The following is a 23364-nucleotide window of genomic DNA, read 5'->3' on the forward strand; positions in this document are numbered from 1 at the left end:
AGAGGATACAATGACAGAGAATGGATTCTAATGTCTTAAAAAATTATTGACCTGTCTGTTAAATCCTATTATGATTAAAATGATATTATACTATAGAACAACTAAAATTATTCACGTAATTTACAAATAACTCCGTTTTATATCCACCAAACGCTGATTCCGGCTTATGTTTGGAAGATTCTAAAACGTTGGAATTGATACAATGGAAAGCTTAAAATAATAGTAGTGATTAATAGATATCAAGTCCTGGGGAACTAAAGGGCTACGCAACGCACATGATCGAGAGAAGCGTAATCAGCTTTGAGAGGCCTTTTTCCAGCAGTAGAGCAGTGGATAGATATAGGCTGATGATAATAAAATCATAACACTCTGAACATGAAAACTTATAATATATTTATTATTTGTTTTTCGTAAAATAATAAGAAATATTAAAATTAAAACACACACGTCAAGGAAATACTCCGAGAAAATCAGAGATTTGTACTACTAAAAAAATAAAACTTTTAATGAATAATGCCATCGATGTGAATAATATTTTCAATAGTCAATTTTTTATGTTAAATTTTAGATAAAATTACTGCGTAAAATTAGTACAGTCAATAATTTACCTACTGTTTGAAATATCAACGTCATAGTACGTAAGTGAAAAGCAATGTTTTACCCTATACCGAACGTTTGGTTATATTTTCATTTAGGCATACATCGATCAGTAGTCATCAAGCTACGTTTCAAGTAGACATAATATTATTATACGTCACGTCATTTCCTGTGTTGATATAAGCATTACTTTACTATCGATTGCTATTTATAGTGGTGAGGTAATAATAATATTAATAAAATAATAACTTTTAATATCCACATTAGAAAATACGGCTGGTTTTAGTACTTGGAAACCAACATCTCCCAAAAGAATAAGATGAACCTAGAATTTTTCAGCAGACTAAAGATTGTATAAAATGCAGCGTTCCTCGCACTGAATAGTCTATTTGGGTCCAAGCTATTTTCTATTCCGGGTATACATCATGACCGTGAAAAAAAGACTTTATGTGAGTGTGAAACCTGCAGTCATATACGAAAACAATTTTTTTTAAAGAATACTTATACCGATTAATGGACAAATAAATGGTAATCTTTGCAAATAATTTAATCCCGACATCGTCAAGGTATTGAGGGTGTAAAGCATGGCCACCACATTCTCAAGCAGGCCCCTAGGCTTGGATACTAAGCGGGCCCCCTACCTATCTCTAAGGTTAAGGGCAGTGTGATGTTCTACAATAGTGTTTCCCAACTGGTATTCCACGGAACCCCACGGTTCCACGAGGTAAAGATAGTATTTTTTTTGTATTTATAAATAAATGCACTTGACTTATTGAGTGGTCGGCACTTGTCATCATATTATTATGAAGCACTGATTACGACGCCCTTTTGTGGTAGTCAAATAACATGCGACCCTTCGCCATATTGGATAAATAACTATTTTTATTATACAAGAAACTTAATTAAAAACAACATACAATTCTACACCTGAATATCAATCATCACGTCACATCAAGTTGCATCGCATAGCAACATATTTTAAAATGTTAATATTATGTGAGCGAAATAGCACCGCAGGCGACTTTTTTTTTTATTTGAACAAATTTGTGGTGTGTGTTTATCTCACATAACTGCTCGACCTGCAACGCCGGGTCCCCCCATAAGCCCGGGCCCCCATGCTAGAGCCCTATCAGCCCCCCCTTATGGGGGACATATATGGGTTATATGGGTGGGTCACGTTGTTAGATGCGATGAATCTAAAACTCTGCACAAAGTTTATGAATGATCCCTAGTAGGTACTTAACATCTGGACTGCTTGAGAAAGAAATGGGCAGACAATATCAAAAACGATGCAGAAAAGCTGAGTGTGACTGACTGGAGAGATAGGTCTTGAGATAGTGAAGCCTGAAGGACGGTTGTGCATTCAACTATTGACCAGATTGATGCGCCAGATTAAATGAATAATAATTACAAGATAAAAAGAACTTTTAAATACAACGTTTTTAAATTTTCTGTTGAATTGTATAAACTTGACAATGCTATGTATTAATAATTTATGACAAATAAGGCAATTATTATCAACAAATCATTTTTTTGCTATTTTGCAACAAACAAACAAATATAAAATACTGAAATGTCATTTTGATTTCCATAGTAACGCACGTATATATTAATAATTTTGTTGCAAGGACCACCCCCTTAGCAACCAATAATAGTGGATTGGATCACGCATTTCTTCCAAAATAACTTTTCATACAAAACAGAATTAACTGAAAATGAATTCAATTCTAATTAAAGATGGCCAAAAGTATTAAAAGAATGCATTGGCATCCTGTTCTGGTATATTCTAAAAGTTTCAAATGTCTAGCTAGTCGAAAAGTTAGTTAAAAATCGATTGCAATATTTGTAGTGGATAAACAACCACCAGACAAACAAGAATACGAGCTAAAAAACGTGGTAAAAATAGTACCTATATACTATTATGTTTCGTCTTAGTTCGAATAAGACGTTAAAAAATAATATGTGAATTATTCAGACCTATCATTCTAACTCAGGATTCATGACGGGAACTTTGCCATTTGGTTCATGGCGAGTGCAACTACAATTAGCTTGTATTTCAAAATACCTTCTTTATGTATTCGTTATCCATTCAATTTAATATATTGTTATCATAATAATTGTCGGTACGGTGATAACTGCCTATTAATTAACTACCTCTGTAACTTTGTACCCTTTATAATGATATTGTTGTTAAAGCTTTACAATCAAAAGCTTTCCGATGATAGTATCCATAGTAACATAGCCACGAGCAAAACTTTTACCGATCTGTAGAATTTTGGTAAACCTAATTCAGAGTAAGTTTTTAACGACCCCTAACGATTTAATAAATCTTCTTAAAAATACACTTGGGAGACCTTATCTTAGGTTGAACCTAAGCCTTTGAGAGTAATTTTTTCCGAGTTAACATCACGAAAACATTAATTTAAAACACGATATATTATGTGTCACATTAAATAAATAAACATATGAAAAACGCAATCTGCACGCGAAAAATAATCGTATTTTTCCAAACAGATAGTATGAGACTCGTGACAATTTCTTTTGTTGGTTTTGTGTAAATTTTGAATACGCACCTCTCCCCCAATATTTTTTTTGTTTTACGCCTTATCTCCATTTTTTTTTTTTACAAACAAGCTTTTTGCATTAGGATTTTTTTACATATTGAAATTGCGTATAGCGCACGTGACTCCGGTCTAAAACGGCGAATGTAGTGGTGGAAAAAATATTTTTCCGGTTCGCTGGGGTGCGCTCGGAAAATGAAAATGACAGAACCGAATTTTTGAAGAAAATTCACTGCCAGAGCCTGTTTAAATAATGGTTGGTTTTCTGTGACAGATTTTTTATTACCTGAAATAAATTATATACCTACTTTATTCTTAGGTACTTCAGAAGTTAGGTAACTACTCATAAATATAAAGTCTCCTTTTATAAAGTAACACTATATATTATTATCATACCATATTGGTGATCAAGAAAATGTTTCTGGGTGAATCGACTTATATAAAAATATATCACCTACTATATTAATAAAATTGAATACCTACAGGAAATAAAATGGGCGCTGGGTACCAAAAAGCTGAATCTGAGATATAGAAGTTTTAATTGATAATTCGTTTATTTCTCATTATTATATGGTTAGGCTGATTGTGGTGGCCGTCATCCCAAGATCCACAAGACCAAGTGACCAATGAACGTCATGAATCGACGGTAATTGCGAAGAACAGGGAGTCAGCTCAAGATAACGAACGGGTGCGTATTGCTGTGCCGCATTAACTAACGAATAATTCAAAACATATCTGTTCGACCTTCTTTATACTAAGTCTGTTACGGTTTGAGTGAATATCGCGTCTATAATATCATCCATCCAAAATTTATCATCATCATTCATCAACCTCATAATTATATCATCCATCCAAAGCGTACCGTCCGTTTACCAGTGCGTGAACACCGAAGCGGCTCAAGTACGCGCCAGCCCCCTCAACATACAGGTCAGGTCACTTTCCTAGTGTGTATAAAATGCATGAGATGTTTTTAAATTATACATACATAGGCGGTCAAATGGTTGGCTAGGGCCTCAATGAAATGCACTAATGCCAATAGGTACATTTCTATAAAGTGTTGAGACGCTACTCTACAGATGGCCAACAAATCCTATCTCTAGCCTCCACGCGGCGTCCCCTGGGCAATGCAGATGTGGTGTGTCTTGTGACAGTATAACTCATCTGTAGCTAATAGAGAAGGGTGAAAGGCGAAACTCTGGCGCCTTAAAACGAGAGACCCCTTGGCTACGGGAAGGAAAACCCAGACAGAAAACTACACACCAACCCGTTTGCACAGCGTGGTGTGTTATGTCCAATTAATACCCCCATGGAACAAGAACAAAAATCTCGGCCCTTATTCTCCGGAGACCAACCTAACACTGATCACGGCAGCAATCAGCAAGGGAAGGCAAAGGGAGCTAAGAATCCCCGGAAAGACGGTAACGGCTGCCTACCGATGACCATTGCCACCTATAACGCGAGAACATTATCCAGCAACGCCAAACTTCTAGAGCTCGAAGAAAAACTCGAAAAAATCCATTGGGATGTTGTTGGGCTCAGCGAGGTAAGACGACAAGGAGACGATATCGTCAATCTCCACAGCGGACATGTACTCTGTTATAATGTGACTAGGACCGGACGCATAAGCGGTGTCGAATTTTTAATACACAGACTCTGGAAAGATCGCATAGTTGAATTTGATTTCTCCTCAGATAGAGTAGCAAGTTTAACACTTCAGCTCAGCAAAAGATACCAGATTCTGCTTTTGCAAGTTTATGCGCCCACTCAAAACTCACCTGATGAAGAAGTGGAGGAGGTATATGAAGAAATCAGTACGTTGAAACGGAAATGTCACTTCACTATCATCATGGGGGACTTTAATGCACGAATCGGATCTCAACACCAGGATGATGTAGCGGTCGGGCAATTCGGACATGGCGCCAAGGATGGCCGAGGAGACATGTTAGTAGAGTTTGCGAAAAACCACAATCTCTACATCATGAACTCATTCTTCAAAAAGAAGCCTTCCCAAAAATGGACATGGCGAAGCCCAGCAAAACGAACCAGCAAAATCGACTACATCCTCATCGACAAGAAGGATATTTTCCTAGACTGCACAGTCATTAACAGATTTAATACTGGCAGCGACCACCAAATGGTAAGGTGTAAAGTACGATTTAACATCAAACGTGAGAGATCCAAACTGATTCAGAAGCCCAGAGTCCGTAGAGGCTTGAGAAGCAGAGTCGAATTCCAACAAGAGCTGGAAAACAGACTAGCGGCTTTCCAAGCTGAAAATGACCCCATCTCCCTACTAAACACCGAAGCAATAGCAAAAATCACTATAGAATCTTCGGAAGAGACAGTTGCTGCTGTGGTTGAACGAGTAAGCAAACTTTCAAAGGAAACGTTGAATCTTATGAAGCTGCGCAGGACTACAAAAAGCGAGCAACAAGTTGCAAATGATTTCGAGTACTCCACGCTGTGAAAAACTCTACGTAAAAACATAAGAAAAGATCTTCGTAAGTTTAATATGAACCTTGTAGAATCAATTGTTGCGTCAGGAAGGAGCTTACATAAGAACAAGCAGCATCTGTTAATAGGCAGATCACGACACTAAAAGCGCAAGATGGAAGTATTGTGCGTAACTGGGATCATCTACTGGACACTGTTGTAGAGTTTTACAGCGCTCTATATAAAGATGACACTGACATCAATTCAGATCTTCCGATGAATGGAGAATATGGAGATCCTCTTCCCGAGATTACTACTACAGAGATAGAATATGCTTTAATGTGCATGAAGAGTGGGAAAGCCCCGGGAGAAGATTGGCTGACTATCGATGTTCTCAAACGGGCCAGGAGGACGGTGAGCGAAGTGCTCGCACATCTGTTCACGTCTTGTCTGCACGAAGAGAACATCTCAGCGTCATGGAAAAATGCCTCCATTATTATTCTCTATAAGAAAGAAGACACCGAAGATCTGAAAAACTATCGACCAATTAGTCTACTGCCAATTCTGTACAAGGTTTCCAAGAAAATACTCTCAAACTGTCTTGAAACAGTTCTAGACGAGAACCAACCAAGAGAACAAGCCGGATTCAGAAGAGGCTACAGTACTATGGATCATATACAGGTCGTCAGGGAAATCATAGAGCGCTACCAGGAATACAAACTGCCATTATATCTTGGTATGAAAAGGCGTTTGATTCCATCAAAAAATTCTCAATTATAGACGCCCTTAGCAACCAAGGAATTTCCAGACGCTACATAAACATATTGAACAGTATATACAGTGATGCCACAGCATGCGTAAAACTCCACAAACGGTCGTGTAAATTCCCCAAACAAAGGTGTCCGGCAAGGTGATACCATTTCACCTAAACTATTCACCGCTACTCTTGAGGACTTATTTAGGAAACTTGATTGGGAAGAAAAAGGTGTTCCAATTAACGGAAAGTACTTCAGTCACCTACGCTTTGCAGATGATATTGTCATACTCTCACAAGACCCCCAAAGTAGAATGCAAGAACTCGCGGATTTCAGTCAAACGGTCGGTCTAAAGATAAATGTCTCAAAGACAAAAGTGATGAGGAACTGTTTTTTGGACCCTGCGAATATCTGTATTTCTGGCACCCAACTCGAGCAAGTCAGCAGCTACATCTATCTCGGACAGCAGGTGTCCATAGACGGAAGCATGCACGATGAAATTTCTCGAAGAACAAAGCTGGGATGGAGTACTTTCGGACGTCTGAATAGTATCTACAAGAGTGACCTACCATTATGTCTTAAGCGTAGGGTGTTCAACCAATGTGTGCTACCCGTGCTCACGTATGGCTGCGAGACGTGGACCCTCAACACGAGAGATGTCCAAAGGCTAAGAGTCACACAGCGAGGCATGGAGAAGTGCATGTTGGGCATCACGCAAAAGGACCGTAAGAGAAACGAATGGGTTAGGAAGCAGACAAGAGTACGCGATGTAATAGACGTTGCCAAACAGCTGAAATGGAGATGGGCGGGACACATTTTTTGCCGAAGGGACGGCCGCTGGACAAATGCCGTCATCCAATGGTACCCAAGGGGTACGAAACGGCCACAGGGTTGCCCTAAAAGCCGCTGGATTGACGAACTGGTAAGGTTCGGCGGAAATACGTGGCAGCAAACGACACAGGACCGAGAGTTGGAGAAAGCTTGGGGAGGCCTTCATCTAGCAGTGGATTGACCCCGGCTGATGATGATGACATATTCAGTATATAAATAATGTAACCTGCTCAAACACGATTTGAGCAGGTTACATTCTATATAGTCTTATTTGTTGAATAGAAAATATTTTATTAAAAATAAAATAGTTTCTTATACTTACACAATTTGCAGGAAGTGAAAATTGTCTAAGGTATTTGATATTTTTTATTGTTAAAACACTTAATGGGAAAGCGAAAAATATATTTGAATACGAACGTCTGTTTCTGTAATATAACTAAGTAATGTAATATAAATTTGAATATGCATATCAACGTGAAAAATATTATGGGTCGTATGCATGAGAATCCCAAATACTTTATTAGCTAAATACTGCTCATTCGTATGCATGAGTGCAGATGTAATCCGTTGGTTAGTGACGTCACTATGTGACGTCATAATGTGTCATGGCGTCCATATAATGGCAAACTTAAAAAAAATTCATCACCCGATCATTAATTTAAAATTTTGAAATTGTAAATGTGTCTGAAAGTGTGCGAACGGTACCATATAAATTTATAGATTATTATTAACTTTAAATTTAATAATCGATCAGTTATAAGTTGTAATGAATGCATTATTAAAATTTCATTTGAAAGTGACAGATGAAGCAGCCGTTTTGAATGACGTGTGACGTCAGATTGCTTACGTCACAAACAGTGATATACGCTATATGGTGGAAAATCGGTTAAATAGCTTATAAAGAATTTAGGAATCTCATACGTACGGCCCATATTATTGCGTTTTCCAGTTAGTAAACTCTTATCAATAGATTCAACATTATTTTAGTACAGTCGTGACTTAGAATATTTTATCTTTTTCTATCAATAACTGTGTTTACCCACTACATACAAATACCAAATTTAATGTCGGCAATAATTTATAGTTATTTAATAATGTAGCAAGAGAATATAACAGCTCCAATATATCATATATAACAGGATATCACAGCATACGCGTGGCATTCGGGATTGTCCCTTTTAAACTACTGCCGACGAAAAGGGTAAGCGCGCTGCCAACTTGTTTGTTTGACAACTTTTCCTATTTTACCAACATTATCTGCGCAGTAAATTGTGTAAATTTTCAAACAAAATGTCGCAGTATTACGTACCTACCCCTCTGAAATTTGTGACCCCTATGAAAGTTATTTTGAAACGTGGTATTAGAGCGTGCACATATTTCGTATAAATAAATACCCACACCCTGTTTGTTTGTTGTTTTAACCAAGTGTTAGTTTTTTGTACCAGCAATTTATCACGTAAAAGATAATTTGTATTTTAATGTCGACTACAGTTTAAGTCTACCTTCATAACTTTTCAATGTGCACGTCAAAATTTTAAAATATATTTTTTAGCCTCAGACATACATTACGAGGGTAGCCGTTTATATTTCGGGAATAACAAACAAAAACGAATTTTTTATCAATGAAAATAGTTTTATTGTTTTTCAAAATATTCTCCACGACAATTTATACACTTTTCCATGCGTTTGAACCAATCTGAAAAGCATTTTTGCCACTTTGTAGAAGGTAACTCCAAAATATGGTTTTTGAATGCATCAACCCCCTTTCTGGCGTAGAAAATCGTTGACCACGCAATTTATCTTTGACTGTCAGGAATAAAAAGAAATCATTTGGTGCCAACTCGGGGCTGTTAGGCGGATGGTCCATCAATGTGATGTTTTGAGTGCTCAAATAGGCGTTTGTTTGAGCCGATGTGTGAGAGCTCGCATTGTCTTGATGAAGGATGATTTTACGCCAACGGTTGTTTTTCCTCATTTAACCAAAAACTTCTGGAAAACAAATGGTTGTGTACCATTCAAAATTGACTGTTCTATGATTCTCTAAAGGTACAGTTGCGACATGGCCCGTTTTTCCGAAAAAACAGGCGACCATTTGCTTTGAAGTGCTTCGAGCGCGAGCAAATATTGTTGGTTTAAACTCATTTTGGAAGACCCATACGGTCGACTGCTGTTTACTTTCGGGCTCATACGTATAGATCTAAGATTTGTCACTTGTACCAATCTTATAAACGATTCTTAAAGCACCTCGATAGTATTTGTTGAGCATTTCCTTGCACTAATCGACACGCGCCTCTTTTTGTGCGATTGTCAAATTATGCGGGATCCAACGCGAACATAGCTTCCTTACGTCTAAATGTTAATGCAAGATCTATACATTGTAGTTTTACGAATGTCCAGAGATGTTTTATTTTCATGGTATGTCACATGACGATCTTGCATTATCAGTTCACGCACAGCATTGATGTTTTCTAGAGAAACAACTGATTTTGGACGACCTTCACGCGGCTTGTCTGTGAGCGAATGACTGCCACGACATAATTCGCTAAATCAGCGATATACCGTAGTTTTTGATAGTGTTTCATCTCCATATAAAGCACTAAGTTCAGCGATGCACTGTTCCCGTAATAATCCACGTCGAAAGTTGTTAAAAATAATCGCACGAAAATTTTCACGAGTTAATTCCATTATTTTTTGGCCGAAATAAATTTTTCAAATGAATTTAAACAAAAACAAAAAGCGACCGTTTGTCATAACGTTCTGAGTAATATTGCCGTTAAAAATGTCAAATTTCAAAATACAGAAGTCAAAGTGCACCTTGCAACACCAGTGTTGCAAATTCCCGAAATATAAACGACTACCTATGTATACTTATCGTTTAGAAAAAATTATACTAGCAAAATCTGGAAGTTTCTATAAATTGTAACACTGATATTACTATTAAGTAATTATTTTTTTATTCAAAAAATAATAAATCACAAGATTAAAAAATGTAACATTATAATTATTGAACAAACATAATTTTGAAAACACTTATGAGAAAATACATTATAACCAATAGAACATATCTTTTTGAAAAAGTAAGACACCCCGCAGCATCGAACCTGCATCTCTCGGGTTTCGCGCCCACGCACATAGCCCACTATGCTAAAGGTACCATACATATTTACATTTATGTTTATATTAGGTATCATTATCGAGTGTGGATAAGTATGGGCTAAACTTTTGCACGTGTTAAATGTGTTATTTTTAATTAAATGTGGTATTTACGTGTATATAATAATATATTTTCCATGATAACGTAACGTGCATTCAATATTGGCAATGTTTTAGAACATTCAGGGGTCTCTGTATTTCTTGTGTTTATTGGCTTACCTTAAGTAACTTTTAAGCCAAAATTGCTGTCACAATTAAATAAAAAATAAAATATATATATCTATATAATATATTTAGCATTAAAAAAAACCATATAGGCATGGCATTTCAGGGGTCTTGAAGATTGGGTAAAGCCAGCAAAGCATCTCCCATTCGGAACCAGTCTCGGTTATCTCGGGCATCCTCAAAATTTCTTGGACTGACCGGGTGACAAATGTTGAAGTTTTCAATCGAATGGGGAAGGACCGAGAAGATCTATGTAGTATTAAAACCAGGAAACTACAGTACCTCGGCCACATAATGAGAGGAAAAAAATATAGCATTCCCCAACTTGTCATTCAAGGAAAGATCAATGGTAAGCGTAGCAGAAGACGGCGCCACATTTCGTGGCTTAAAAACCTCCGTGATTGGTACGAGTGCAGCTCCACTGAACTGTTCCGGGTAGCAGACGACAAAGATAAGATTGCCTTGATGGTGGCCGACCTCCGCTAGGGGATGGCACAATAAGAAGTCAATTTCCTACGTGGTCGCAGCCACGACTAATCCTGGATTGGAACCGTATCATTGAGTCAAGCCTATTAGGCACCAATAGTGAGGGGGGGAAGATTAGTCAATGCACTCCCCAAAGACGTAGATATTTTCGGTAACGTACTATGTATTTTGTATTCGAAATTTTATTTTTCTGTATAAAATTGTACTTAAGTAGGTATGTTTTGTTTTTATTTAATTTTTTATGTTATTATTATTTTCTATATTCTCTTCTTCACTCTTGTGCGGGTAATATTTGTAATAAAGTAAATCTCATGTTGTGTACGTCTTGAATTTAAATTTGTTATTTCCACAATGTTTTATTTTCTTAAATAAATAAGTAGTTTAGTACATGGTAGAATTAAAACAATTACAAGCATCGAAGTTTTGAGAAAGTCACGCGCGTTAACATGATCTTACTGCCAATTTTATTTATCGTTTGTAAATTTATGGCTACGGCCGAATGTTGTAGCTTAGCCACTGGGGAATGCCAATAGAAATGGCGTATTTCAAAAAAATACTACCTTATTCTTAGTTCAATAATTATTATAAAGCAAACATTATTCATGGGATGTTTATCACATTTGAATGGTCAAAGACATAACTTATAATCGATATCTTTAGAATTATCTTCAACTGTGTAAATCTTGCCCATTTTTTGAATAATAAAATGCCTAATTGTTGTCAAATTTGGGATCACGGAGATTATCAATATAATTGTTATCGTAAATATTTCAGTATAATAATGTCGATATCAATTATACTGATGGCTTTATAAATGCGTTTAAAAAATAATAAATGTAAAAAATCTTAACACCACTGCACATTTATGTACTGAAATATGACTATATTCTAAAACATTAGAGCGAGAGGTTTAAAAGAACACTATTTTATGTAGTAAAAATACTTTATGCAGTCATTAAATGTTTAAAATAAATATATAGGATAATAAGGCTTCAAAATTATATAAATACATTATCTACACCGCTTAAGGAATGTCCAGGATCATGCTTTTAAAATGAAATAAAATCTCTATTTTGACCTACGCTGAACATGTGGGCCGTTAAACATTTATTAATCCGTTCTGTGCCTACTGATGATGATAACCATTAAAGTTATATGAACTACGCACTCAGTCATAATATACAGGGAAACCTTTTTATGCGAAAAAAGCGTACGTTAATATTTTCCTGCCTAAGTATTTATTTTTCGACGTTGGAAATTAATACCTTGGGAATAAGAAAGTCTTTCATCTGCACACACGTGTACTTAATGTAAAGATTTTTTCTTCAAACATGGCGTAGTTATGTAAACGATTTAAGTAAATATTTGAAATCAGCTTATTATGCGACATGATTATGACACACAGAAGCTTTGCTGTCAATGTTTATATAAAAAATAATATTATAAATACGCTATTATATAATGTATTATATTATTTCTATGATCAACAACCTTTTTATCTTTTCAATTTCCGTACCCCTGGTTTTTAGAGTCACATATGAGTTGAAATTCTTTTTCTTTCTTTCGACCATGTCCGATTCTAATATAATCATTTGGGCCTTCACAGAGTGGAGGTTTGTATTGACAGATTTTGTTTTTAAGAGAAATGGATGTCATCCACTTGCTCAACCTATTAAGTCCATATTTTGACTGATACACAAATTGAAAAACCATATGTGTACTTGCCAGATCCAGGATTCAAACCTGGGACCCACGACGCTATAGTCCGACTTTTAAGCCGCGCAGCCATCGTGGGAGTCAAAATAAGAAGTAGAAATAAGCTCCACTTAATATTTAGTTAATAATATGGCAATTATATTTGTAAAGATTTGTCATTCTCATGAAAATAGAATTAAAAGTGACCAATGTAAAAATGTCAAATAATTGAAACTTGAAAGCTCGGTAAAATCGTAAAGTTCATTAATCCTGATCCGTGCCACGGACGAATATATTCGCGGGTTCTTGTAAACGTCATAAATTCTAAATATATATTCTGTGTGTATTTTCTAAACAATATTTATGATTTTAGTGTGAAAATATTCACGATAAACTTGATAAACATGTTGTGTTGCTAAGTTTTCACAAATATTTATCATTCCGTTCCTATTTCATATTTTTTATAAGGATTTATTTTATTTCAAAAATAGCTGGCCCACAAGTATCCACCTAGTAAAATTTGGCTGGCAGTGATAAGGTTAAAGGAAAATTTTTAATAAAAAATCCTTACAGAATAGAAACATAATATCTAGTCTAATAATAGTCTAATTGTGTTATAAACAGTTGTTTGTGTACTGTACAACCGGTTACAAGTGCCGCAGGAGATAATATTGTGTTGATATTCTATTCCAAGTCTAGATAAATTATTGATTGTTGATAGGCAAGTACATACAGGTGACTATCTCATAGTAATTTATCACTGAGTAGTTTGATGTACTAAATAAATAACTTTTAAACTTCTAGTTTTTTGTCCAAGTTGGATGTATAGGTAGTTTCACCGAGTATTATATCCAATTGATTGCTATTTCATCTGGTTGGCGACATGCATCACATTGCTTCTACTTTCTGATTCATTGTCTTCTTTTGTGATTTTTCACGGAATACCCAACATACACATTTCCATAACTCAATACACTATATTAATATTTTGTAATATTATTTTTGTTTCATGATAAAATCTTTGTGAAATAAATATGTCCGGTGTGGTTGTAAAACTGTAAAATACGCACAAATTCCCTTATAAAAAAATACTTTTTACAATTAAACGATAGGCCAAAGGAGTATAACTATAACACGTAGACTGTGAGAAAGATAGAGAATTTTTGGAGCTGTATGCTGACAACATAATCTAAAAATTTATCTCCGAAATCTTACAAAAAAATAAACAACAAAATAACACAAGAGCACTACACAAAATACTATCTTATTACACCTTATATTAAATTAAAGATATAAATAGTGCAAAATAATGACACAGCACACTAACGGAATAACAGAACCACACTGTGAGATAAAGTAAAGGTTTGGTTGATAATGAATTTAAAAAAATATACATCGCTTCCTAACATGTAAAACGTACAACGTTCTACTTTTCTTTACATAATAAATAGTATATTATATATTATTTTTATAGAACTCACCTAAGTATTCTATCTCTTCTCTCCCCTTCGAATCCATTCTGAATATCCTGCGCCGAAAACTTCCATAAAGCTTCACTGGTCACTACCCCAAACAACAAATCGTATCGGTTCTGCATATTTCTTCCGGAGCCTCTATCACTCCGTTTAGAATGGCTATTAGTATAGCCAGACTCTGCAAAATTCTGCACATCGTTTGGTATAAAATACGTCAAAAATTCTTTCGCGTAGTCAGTTTTTATCACGACCCCATCCACCGAAGGCCCGAACGCCGAGAGATAATTCGGTGCTGATACATCAGCAGCCAGAAGTTCTTCTATTGGAGCATCTCTAAGGCAGTCGACTATGTCTTCGTGGTCCTTTGCCAAGTCTTCTGGTATGGTGCAATTGACTTCTCGTGCGAGACGTACAGAATAGTTAACGGGATCTTCTACTAAAGCCCACGAACTCAGGGCAGAACCAGAAAGGAGCACTGCTCGGTGGAAGAGACCTATAACAAATAAAACGAATATAATTAGTTATCAATGTATGCGTGGTGTTCGATGTTATAGTGTTGATGATGATGATAAAAAAGTCGAAGATGTATGCAGGAGCGAGTTTTATTTGCAGCGTAACGGTTGGTACGATAGTATAAATACAATGACAGTACATATTATGTACTAAGATAGTCACGAGCCAGGTACTTAGATTTGAGTGACATTTTGATAAATCAGTATTCGTAATTTATACAGTCAAAAGTAATACCTTAACGTTATATTCCAGTACATAATTATATTGAACGAGTCAGCGGTTTAAATACGAGTAGCTGTAAATTTTATTTATTATCATAGTCATAATATAATATGATACTATGGGAATAGATATAAGACTAGTTTTCTATTGCGATACCGTATTTAATATCGCCAATCAATCTGCTGACACAGGTAAACAGTTGTTTACCGGTATATGAGTCACTGGAAATTTATTATTGCGGTCGAATAATTTGATACATTAAAAATAGATATAATGATCAATAATATACTGACAGCTACATATTGATTAGATTCAAGAATACTGAGTGAGGTAGACTTACTATTGAAATATGTGTACAAAAATAAAGTCATTGATGTTAACTCTCCTAACTTAGGTCGACTACATGAATGATTATTAAATATACCTACTGCTGTAATCTTGGAAAACAGTGACTAAGTTTAAATGTGTAGCTATTTTTTTAAATAGTGCATAAAATGCATAATAAATTAAAAAGTATTAACAATGTGACCGTCACATAAATAAATTTAAATTAAAATATCCCACCTTACCTTACGCATTTTGTGCATGGGCGCGATATCCAAAAGATGCGATTTCAATTCCTGCGGAGTGTCTTACTATCTTCAACAAGATTTATTCTATTGGTTATAATATATTTTCTCTGCAGTGTTTTTAAAATTATGTATATTCAATAATTAGAAAGTTTCTTTCTTAAATCTTGTGAATTATTCGTTGAATAAAAAAAATAGTTAAATAACTATTATAACAGTTGATACAAGATTTCAAAATAATGATATCTTTTTTAATAACATTAAATATTTATTTATCTACCTAAAATTCAAACCAAATTGTTGTTTACTTGTAATATTGTATTATATATTATTTTTAATTGAAACAAATTCATAGCACAATGAACTGACTATGAGAGATTTCAATATATACGTGTACTGGTAGTTTGTATGATCAAGAATGACTCATTAGAGAGCGACGTTAATGGTCCTAATCCCTTTCAGTTAAATCACTAGACTTGTGAACGGATCTGAAGCCCCATTAAATAACAAATGGGCATGTAATATGCGTGCTTTTGGAATAATAATTATACGAAGAAAATAATACATTTTCAACATGAAAACGCAAGGGATAATAATAATGATAAGTCGATTTTATTAAAACAGATATTTCTAGGAAAATATTATAATATTAAGTATAATAAATATTGAGAATAATTAATTGAATGTAATGACTGTATACAATGATAAGTTCTTTACATCACTGGCAATTATACTTATAATCGTAAACAAGCATAATTTTGTAAACAATTTTCTGCTAAATTAAATTGTTTAAAATAGAATATAGGAAAATTTATCATAATTACAATGCTTTTTCTTTGTCGTAGTATATAAATATATTGAACATAGTATGTTAGTTATGTGTTACGTAAATTGAAAATACCTCAGATATGTACCTATTTATTATTAATTAATTTAATAAATCCCAAAATTTTTGAAGTAATACATCATTTGGCGCGTTTGGAAAATCAGATCAGAGTGTATTTTTGGCGTGTGACATGTAACACAAAATTTATTTTTTCACACGATAAAAAAACGCACTCGATTGGATTCGAACCACCGATTGTTCGGTTATCAGCCGAACGCGCTACTTTTACGCCACAGAATGATACTGCAATATACTATACAGTATAATATTATAGTTTAGAATTGTTCCGTTGCTTAGGCAGCGAATTTATTATTGTCAGCCATTTGCAATTATTCCTTATGTAAACAAACTATTAAACGTCAGAGTGACAGTTCGTACTTTAAAAATAAAAACAACGAGACACCATTATTTAAGTTTGTAATATAAGTTAAAGTGTATAGAAATAAACCAACGGCGTTCCAATAAGCGGTCCTTTTTCTTGAGTGTGTAATTTAACAAGATAATTAAGAGCTTGTCAAAGAATCTAGTTTATCACAAGTTTTGTTTTGTTACGCCAAAGAAATATAACTTCTAACGCCCTTACATAAGTACACACACTGATTTTTTTAGTACTCATTCCATTTTTATTATTTAATAAATATAGACCGGTTTCTTTCGCCTCGAAGGGACATTTTCAAGACAAAACCGCTCCATAACCTAAAAACCTAAATAATAAAAGTGGAATAAGTACTAAAAAAAAATACGTTTTTTAAATTAATCAATAATACAATGCAGTTCCACCATGAATTGACAGTTAACACAATAAAAGAAATATACCCATTTGAAAAAATATCGATGCTCGATGGAATTTGAACCCGTGTGGTATCACGCCAACATGCATTAACCAATTAAGATACGAGTCTCATATCTAAATGCGATAATTTAAACTGGTAGGTCCTAATAATTGAAATGCTTATCAAGTTGCGTTATTATTTCTATCGGCTTTTGTGTTTTATATATTATTTTAAATATTAATTACCTTAATAACTAGCCAACGTCCGGTTCTCGCCAAATATTTAGTTATAACGTCTACTTGAACTCGCCAACAATTTTTAATAAACCATTTCTTTCATTCAACAAATAATTCACAAGTTTTGACAATGTAATATTTCATATTATATTGAACAAAGATAACTTGAAAACACCTCCGATTAGAAAAAATCACATTTGTAAAAAAATACGATTCTCGACGTGATTTGAAGCCGTATATTCACTGGTATCCCGCCTATATGCATTAACCAATAATTAATCTACGAGAATATTTAGAATATATTAATTACCTGGCATGACCGTTGGTGATATCATCAGAAAATTGATACAGGCTGCTCCTGATCCATGCCCAAGGAGTGTGACGCTGCCTGGGTCTCCTCCAAAAAGTTCAATATTCTGCTGAACCCAATGGAGCGCTGCTATCTGATCCATCAAACCATAATTGGCCACCCTGGCCTTGAGATGCGGTGTTGGATTGGCGTTGAGGAAACCTGATGTAGAAAATTAAACGAACATTACTTAAAATTTTGTGTAATATTTTAAATTAACTTACACATAAATAATTTAATTAATCACACTACAAAGACTTAAAGACATTACGTAAGTAAAGAGACAGTCATACAGTCATGGTCACAAATTACAAATATAATGAATGTATTTTTAAAAACCACCAATGATTGATTTCGGGTTTTTGTCATATTAGGTATATAATTATTTTGACCGTTTACTCATCAATCAGCTTTTGAAATGTTAGATTTTAGGTGATGTAATACAAAGCGTATATATCATAAGATGTTACGCCGAATGTGCAAAATTGACTATTACATGAAATGGGCAAAATTTTGCCTAATTCATGTAATAGTCAAGCCCGTTGCCTTATTCATGAATTAGGTAAATTATCTGCCAAGTGCATGAATTCGCCAGGGTATGGAATTCTTAAACTGTCAACATGACAGTAGAAAAAGTAAATTTAATACGGATGGTTTTATTGATTAGAATTTGACATAATATAATATTATTATTATTGGGTTAGGTTAGGTTAGATTAGGTTAGGTTAGATTAGGTTAGGTTAGATTAGGTTAGGTTTTGTAATTATGAATTCAACTGAATGTTCATTTTGAGATTAGCCAACAAGTGTAAACATACTATCAAATCACACAATCACAAACAAACAATCGACCATTGCACGATTGATACCCAAGCACGAATCAAATCGCGAAAATAAATTTTAATAAAATTCTTCCATTATCATATTATATTTCTAGATTTTTTTTGGGCATAGTAAATGGATATAAACGTCATTGTAGTTATTGATTGTTATATTATTTGACACATTTGATTAGTTGCAAAAAACACCACCGGAGCGCAACCATCTATTTTGACCAATGCATGAGCATTTGTCACATTTGTTTTAGTTGCAAAAAACACCACCGTAGCGCTACTATCTAATTTTCCCAATACATGAACTAGGCAGAAATATCACTGCCGAATTCAGGCACATGGCAGATATTTTGCCTAATTCATGAATAAGGCAACGGGCTTGCATTTTTCATGATTTAGGCTAAATTTTGCACATTTCATGTAATTGTCAATTTCGCACATTCGGCGTAACATATACATCAATAGTACCTATCATATTATTATTTCTAAATGTTGAATACTCAATTTTTGTTCTTTAAAAAATAAAAATATTTAATAATTATTGCAACAGTTTGCAGTATAAACAATATGGTAGGTATAAAGTTAAAATGTTTTGGTAATCTCAGAATATAATATATTTTGATAACTATAAAATAAAATTTCACATACTATAAAGTAAAGGAAATAATGTCTCAGATTTATATGTAGTAAAAAAATTATAACTATCTAGAATTCCCACTAAAAACATGTAGACTTTTGAATACAGATTAAAAAGGAGAAAAATACAGATTAAAAATGAGAAAAAAGTGAATCAAGAATCAGTAAATTTGACAAATGTTTTCGGAAGCTGCTACAATTTTTTTTAAATATAGGTATTTATAGATATTAAAACGATTCATATAATATTTCTCTTTTTATATAATATTTAAGTTTTTTTTTAAGAAGTATCTAGAAGTCAAACGATTTTCCCAATGACAATAATTATCGCCAAATTGACGCCGATTATCCAGCATCATTTGGTCAACTGGGGAATTAAATTGGCACCAATTATCTCCAGAAGGTTAACAATATAACGTATTTATTCACTTACCAAATAACCCAAGCCTATAGTTGATCGTGATGACCACCATTTCGGAGTAACTGGCCAGGACAGAGCCATCGTAAGGATTGCCAGAATTCCACTCGAATGACTCTCCGTGAATGTAGATGAGGACGGGGTGCTTTATATCTCTTGGGCCTTCTGAAAATTAAGAAAGAAGAAGATTTAATTACGATCGAAAGAATCTTTAATAACATAATAATAACTATAATAGTGTTTCCCAGAGTGAGCGATATAGCCCTATTGGGGGTGATGGGTTAATCCAGGTGGGCGGCAGTAACAGCTGAAACAATAGTATATAAGCAAAAATAAATCAGATAAAGTTTTGAAAAAAAATCGTACAAGTTTCATGTTATATACAACAAACAGTTGATAGTGATCACTATATTTTTCAGAGAAAAACTGAGTCAACTGTAAATAATGAATAGCGATTATTTAATAGTGCTGCTGACAATAATAGAGTCGAACATTAATTATATTGTTAGCAACATGTTCATCCTTTTCATACATATATTTTTTTAATGTTATTTGCAATAATTATTATACTAATTGTTTTAATTTCGCGCGTTTAACAGTCTTGAGTAACTGCTACTAAGCCATTCCTAGTCATAATATATACTGTTGTCTAAGATCCAAACGTATGATCTCGTGAAACGCCCAATTAAGACCGGGTATGGTGCGGGGGTGGCTGTGGTTTGTCAGGGCCATTAACTTAAGACGGTACTTCAGTGAAATATTTTCAACTATAGGTGCGACGAAATTCCGGACTGGCTGGCAATCGGAGAGTGAGAGAAGTCGAGCTGTGAACACGTCAATTTGTTTTGTGATGGCGACGGGGGAATTAATTCTCAAATCGTGTAAATATGAATAAAAAACGTTACCCATTTACTTGAAAAAGAAAATATGTCAATGAATATATTATTATTATTATTATTAGTAATAGAACAATAAACATAACATTAAATGGACGCAAGTTAACTTTTTATGACAAATTATATTTTGTTCTGCACAATCTTTTTTTGCATAATCTGTGCGTCGCGTAGTTACGATCGTTTTATACCGTGTCCCGGCTGAAGTATAGCCCAAATGTGAATTTTACTTATTGGAGTAAGAGGGCAGTGGCCCAAATAAGTTTGGGAATCTCAGATCATTACCAAAATATGAAATTAATATTATTAAGCCGTCTGTTGAAAGACTCTCAAAGAAAGTAAATTATTCAGTCGGAAGCCAACAGCGGTGGAGTGAGGTTGTACAACTTTGCTTGCGTAAACGGGACGCTACTCGCCTGGTTACTCGCGAACGGTTATAAATACGGGATACAACAAAAATAATATTGTTTGTAAATGAATTTGACAATAAACTAAACATGTGTGGTCCCATGTGATTTTGACAATCAGTGCCAGTGCTGGAGAAAAAGTGAAAAATATTTATTGTTGCACGGATAGTGCACTTTGTGCGGGAAGTGCGTCAAACGCTGTGAAGCGAGGGGTTGTCCACACTGTTTTTTGTTCACACTGTTGCGCGAATTCCAAGACCGCGTGAACGGCAAAAGCAATAAAATGGAAAACACCACGATGGAAGTGAATGAAACCAAAAAAACGAAGAAGAAAAGAAACGATGATGAAGAGGAAGTGGTTGGAGAAAAAGAAGAAGAATGGCAGACGGTGACCTCTGGAAAAAAACCCAGAAGAGACTCTGGGGTCACTCCAAAGGGAAACCAAAACATCGTCATGATAGCGACGGGAAGTAAAATTCCATTAAAATTGAAAATAGCGCAGATGCTGCATAAGGCAGGAGTAAAAGTACAGAAAATTTACAATAAAAATTTAAAGACGTACATCCAAGTAGAAGACGAAAAAGAAGCAGATAAAGTGAAACAAGCTGGAGAACTCAAAGATCTCGGTTTTGTGACCAAAGAGAATGACTCCTGCTCTTATGGAGTAATAAGAAAAGTCGATATTGATATGGACCTCCAAGAACTGCAAATGGAAATCAAAAGTGATGCAAAAGTAATCAACCTTAAGAGGTTGACAAGAAAAGGTGATACAGGAGAGCTGACAAAGACCTCGTCAGTCAGTATTAAATTTGGGGAGAAAATATTGCCGAGAACCATTTACATATATGGAGTCTCTTTTGCTGTAGAACCGTATGTATTCAGGGTTATGCAATGCTACAAATGCTGGCGATATGGGCATATCGCGAACAATTGCGGACGTACAGTAGAAACGTGCCCTAAGTGTGGTGAAAACCACAAAACCTGCGAAAAAAATGAGGAAATTACGTGCATCAATTGCAAAGGTAACCACGCGGCAAACAGCCAAAAATGCCCAAAGTGGCAAGAGGAAAAGAATTGCAAAGAAGCAATGAAAAAAATGAACATACCTTTCAAGGAAGCAAAAAAAAATATGTTAAATAATAGCTATGCTGACATATTAAAACAAAAAAAAATCGTAGGAAGAGATGAAAGCGAAACAATTCAAAAAACTAAGGAAAACAAAAAGAAAGAAGAAGCGGTGGTAGAAGCTTCAGGCTCAACAATAATATCTACAGGTAGTAGCGTAAAGCCTACAAAAAATAAGAAAAATTCAAAGGGGAAGACAGAGGTTAACGCGATGGGAGAAATTATGAAAGTCTTGCTGAAAGGGGGAGACTGGCAGCAGATCATTAAACAACTAATAATTAAAGCAGTGGACTGGGTATGCAAACAATTCAAAGAAGGACACTTAAAGGAAATTCTAGGGGAGGTTCTGGAGCAAAATGGATAGTAAAAAACAAATTAGGATTTTACAATGGATTGCCAGAAGTATGAAGCAAAAAAAAGGATGATATAGAACTCTACTAAATAAGACAAAAAATTTCAATAGCATTAATCTCAGAGACTTGGCTGAGGTCTGAATTAGACTATCTGAAATTCAATGATTACACGATGTATCGAAAATACAGAAGGGATGGATACGGAGGAGAGCGATTCTGGTGCATAAAACACTGGCGTCTAAAGAAGAAAGAAAGAAAGACGGAAGAGCTAGACAAAATAATTATAAAGCCATTTAACAGAATAGGAGTGAGGACCTGATCGAAGGATCCCCTTCTAGAAGAGAAGAGGCGATATGACAGCGAGTCGCAGTCAGAGCCTCGGTAAAATCACAAAAAAAAAAAAAAAAAAAGTAAATTATTACCTATCGTGGGTTGATACGTCATATTAATATCAATTCCTATAATCACCAATATTACATCTACTAGAAATGTTATTATATTCAAAATCGATGTCATTATTCTAAAAATACATATTATAATTAATGGAACATAATATCACTTATTCATCTACCTGTCATAAGTTATAATGATTACAAGATAAGAAGAACTTTTATATACCACGTTTTTAAATTTTCTGTTGAATCATATAAACTTGACAATTCTATGTATTAATAAAATCTTTTTATTGTAGTTGGTAGAAATACTGAATAAATATAGAATACTGAAATTTCATTTTTATATCCATAGTAACGCACGTATATATTAATAATTTAGTTACTAGGACCCCCTTAGAAACCAACAATAATAACTTTCCATAAAAACAGAATTAACTGAATATGAATTCAATTCTGCTTAAAAATGGCTAAAAGTATTAAAAGAATGCATTGTTAAATGCAGTTTCAAATGTCTGGCTAGTCGGGAAGTTAGTTAAAAATTTTCAA

General features: G+C 34.5%; 1 protein-coding gene across 1 annotated transcript in view; it reads right to left on the reverse strand.

Annotated features, from left to right (window-relative positions):
• Positions 1-23364, reverse strand: part of LOC147069232 (neuroligin-4, X-linked-like) — a 748531-nt gene that overhangs the window by 314548 nt on the left and 410619 nt on the right. Inside the window, exons 3-5 of the mRNA XM_085951637.1 lie at positions 19661-19810; positions 17721-17921; positions 14218-14704 (exon numbers count right to left, since the gene is read on the reverse strand). Of these exons, the coding sequence (XP_085807763.1) occupies positions 14218-14704; positions 17721-17921; positions 19661-19810 (838 nt within the window). The remainder of the gene's footprint in view (positions 1-14217; positions 14705-17720; positions 17922-19660; positions 19811-23364) is intronic.

This window comes from Rhyacophila brunnea, unplaced genomic scaffold (assembly GCF_057557595.1).
Source record: "Rhyacophila brunnea isolate RB1 unplaced genomic scaffold, BYU_Rbru_1.0 scaffold_24, whole genome shotgun sequence".
Classification (NCBI taxonomy): domain Eukaryota; kingdom Metazoa; phylum Arthropoda; class Insecta; order Trichoptera; family Rhyacophilidae; genus Rhyacophila; species Rhyacophila brunnea.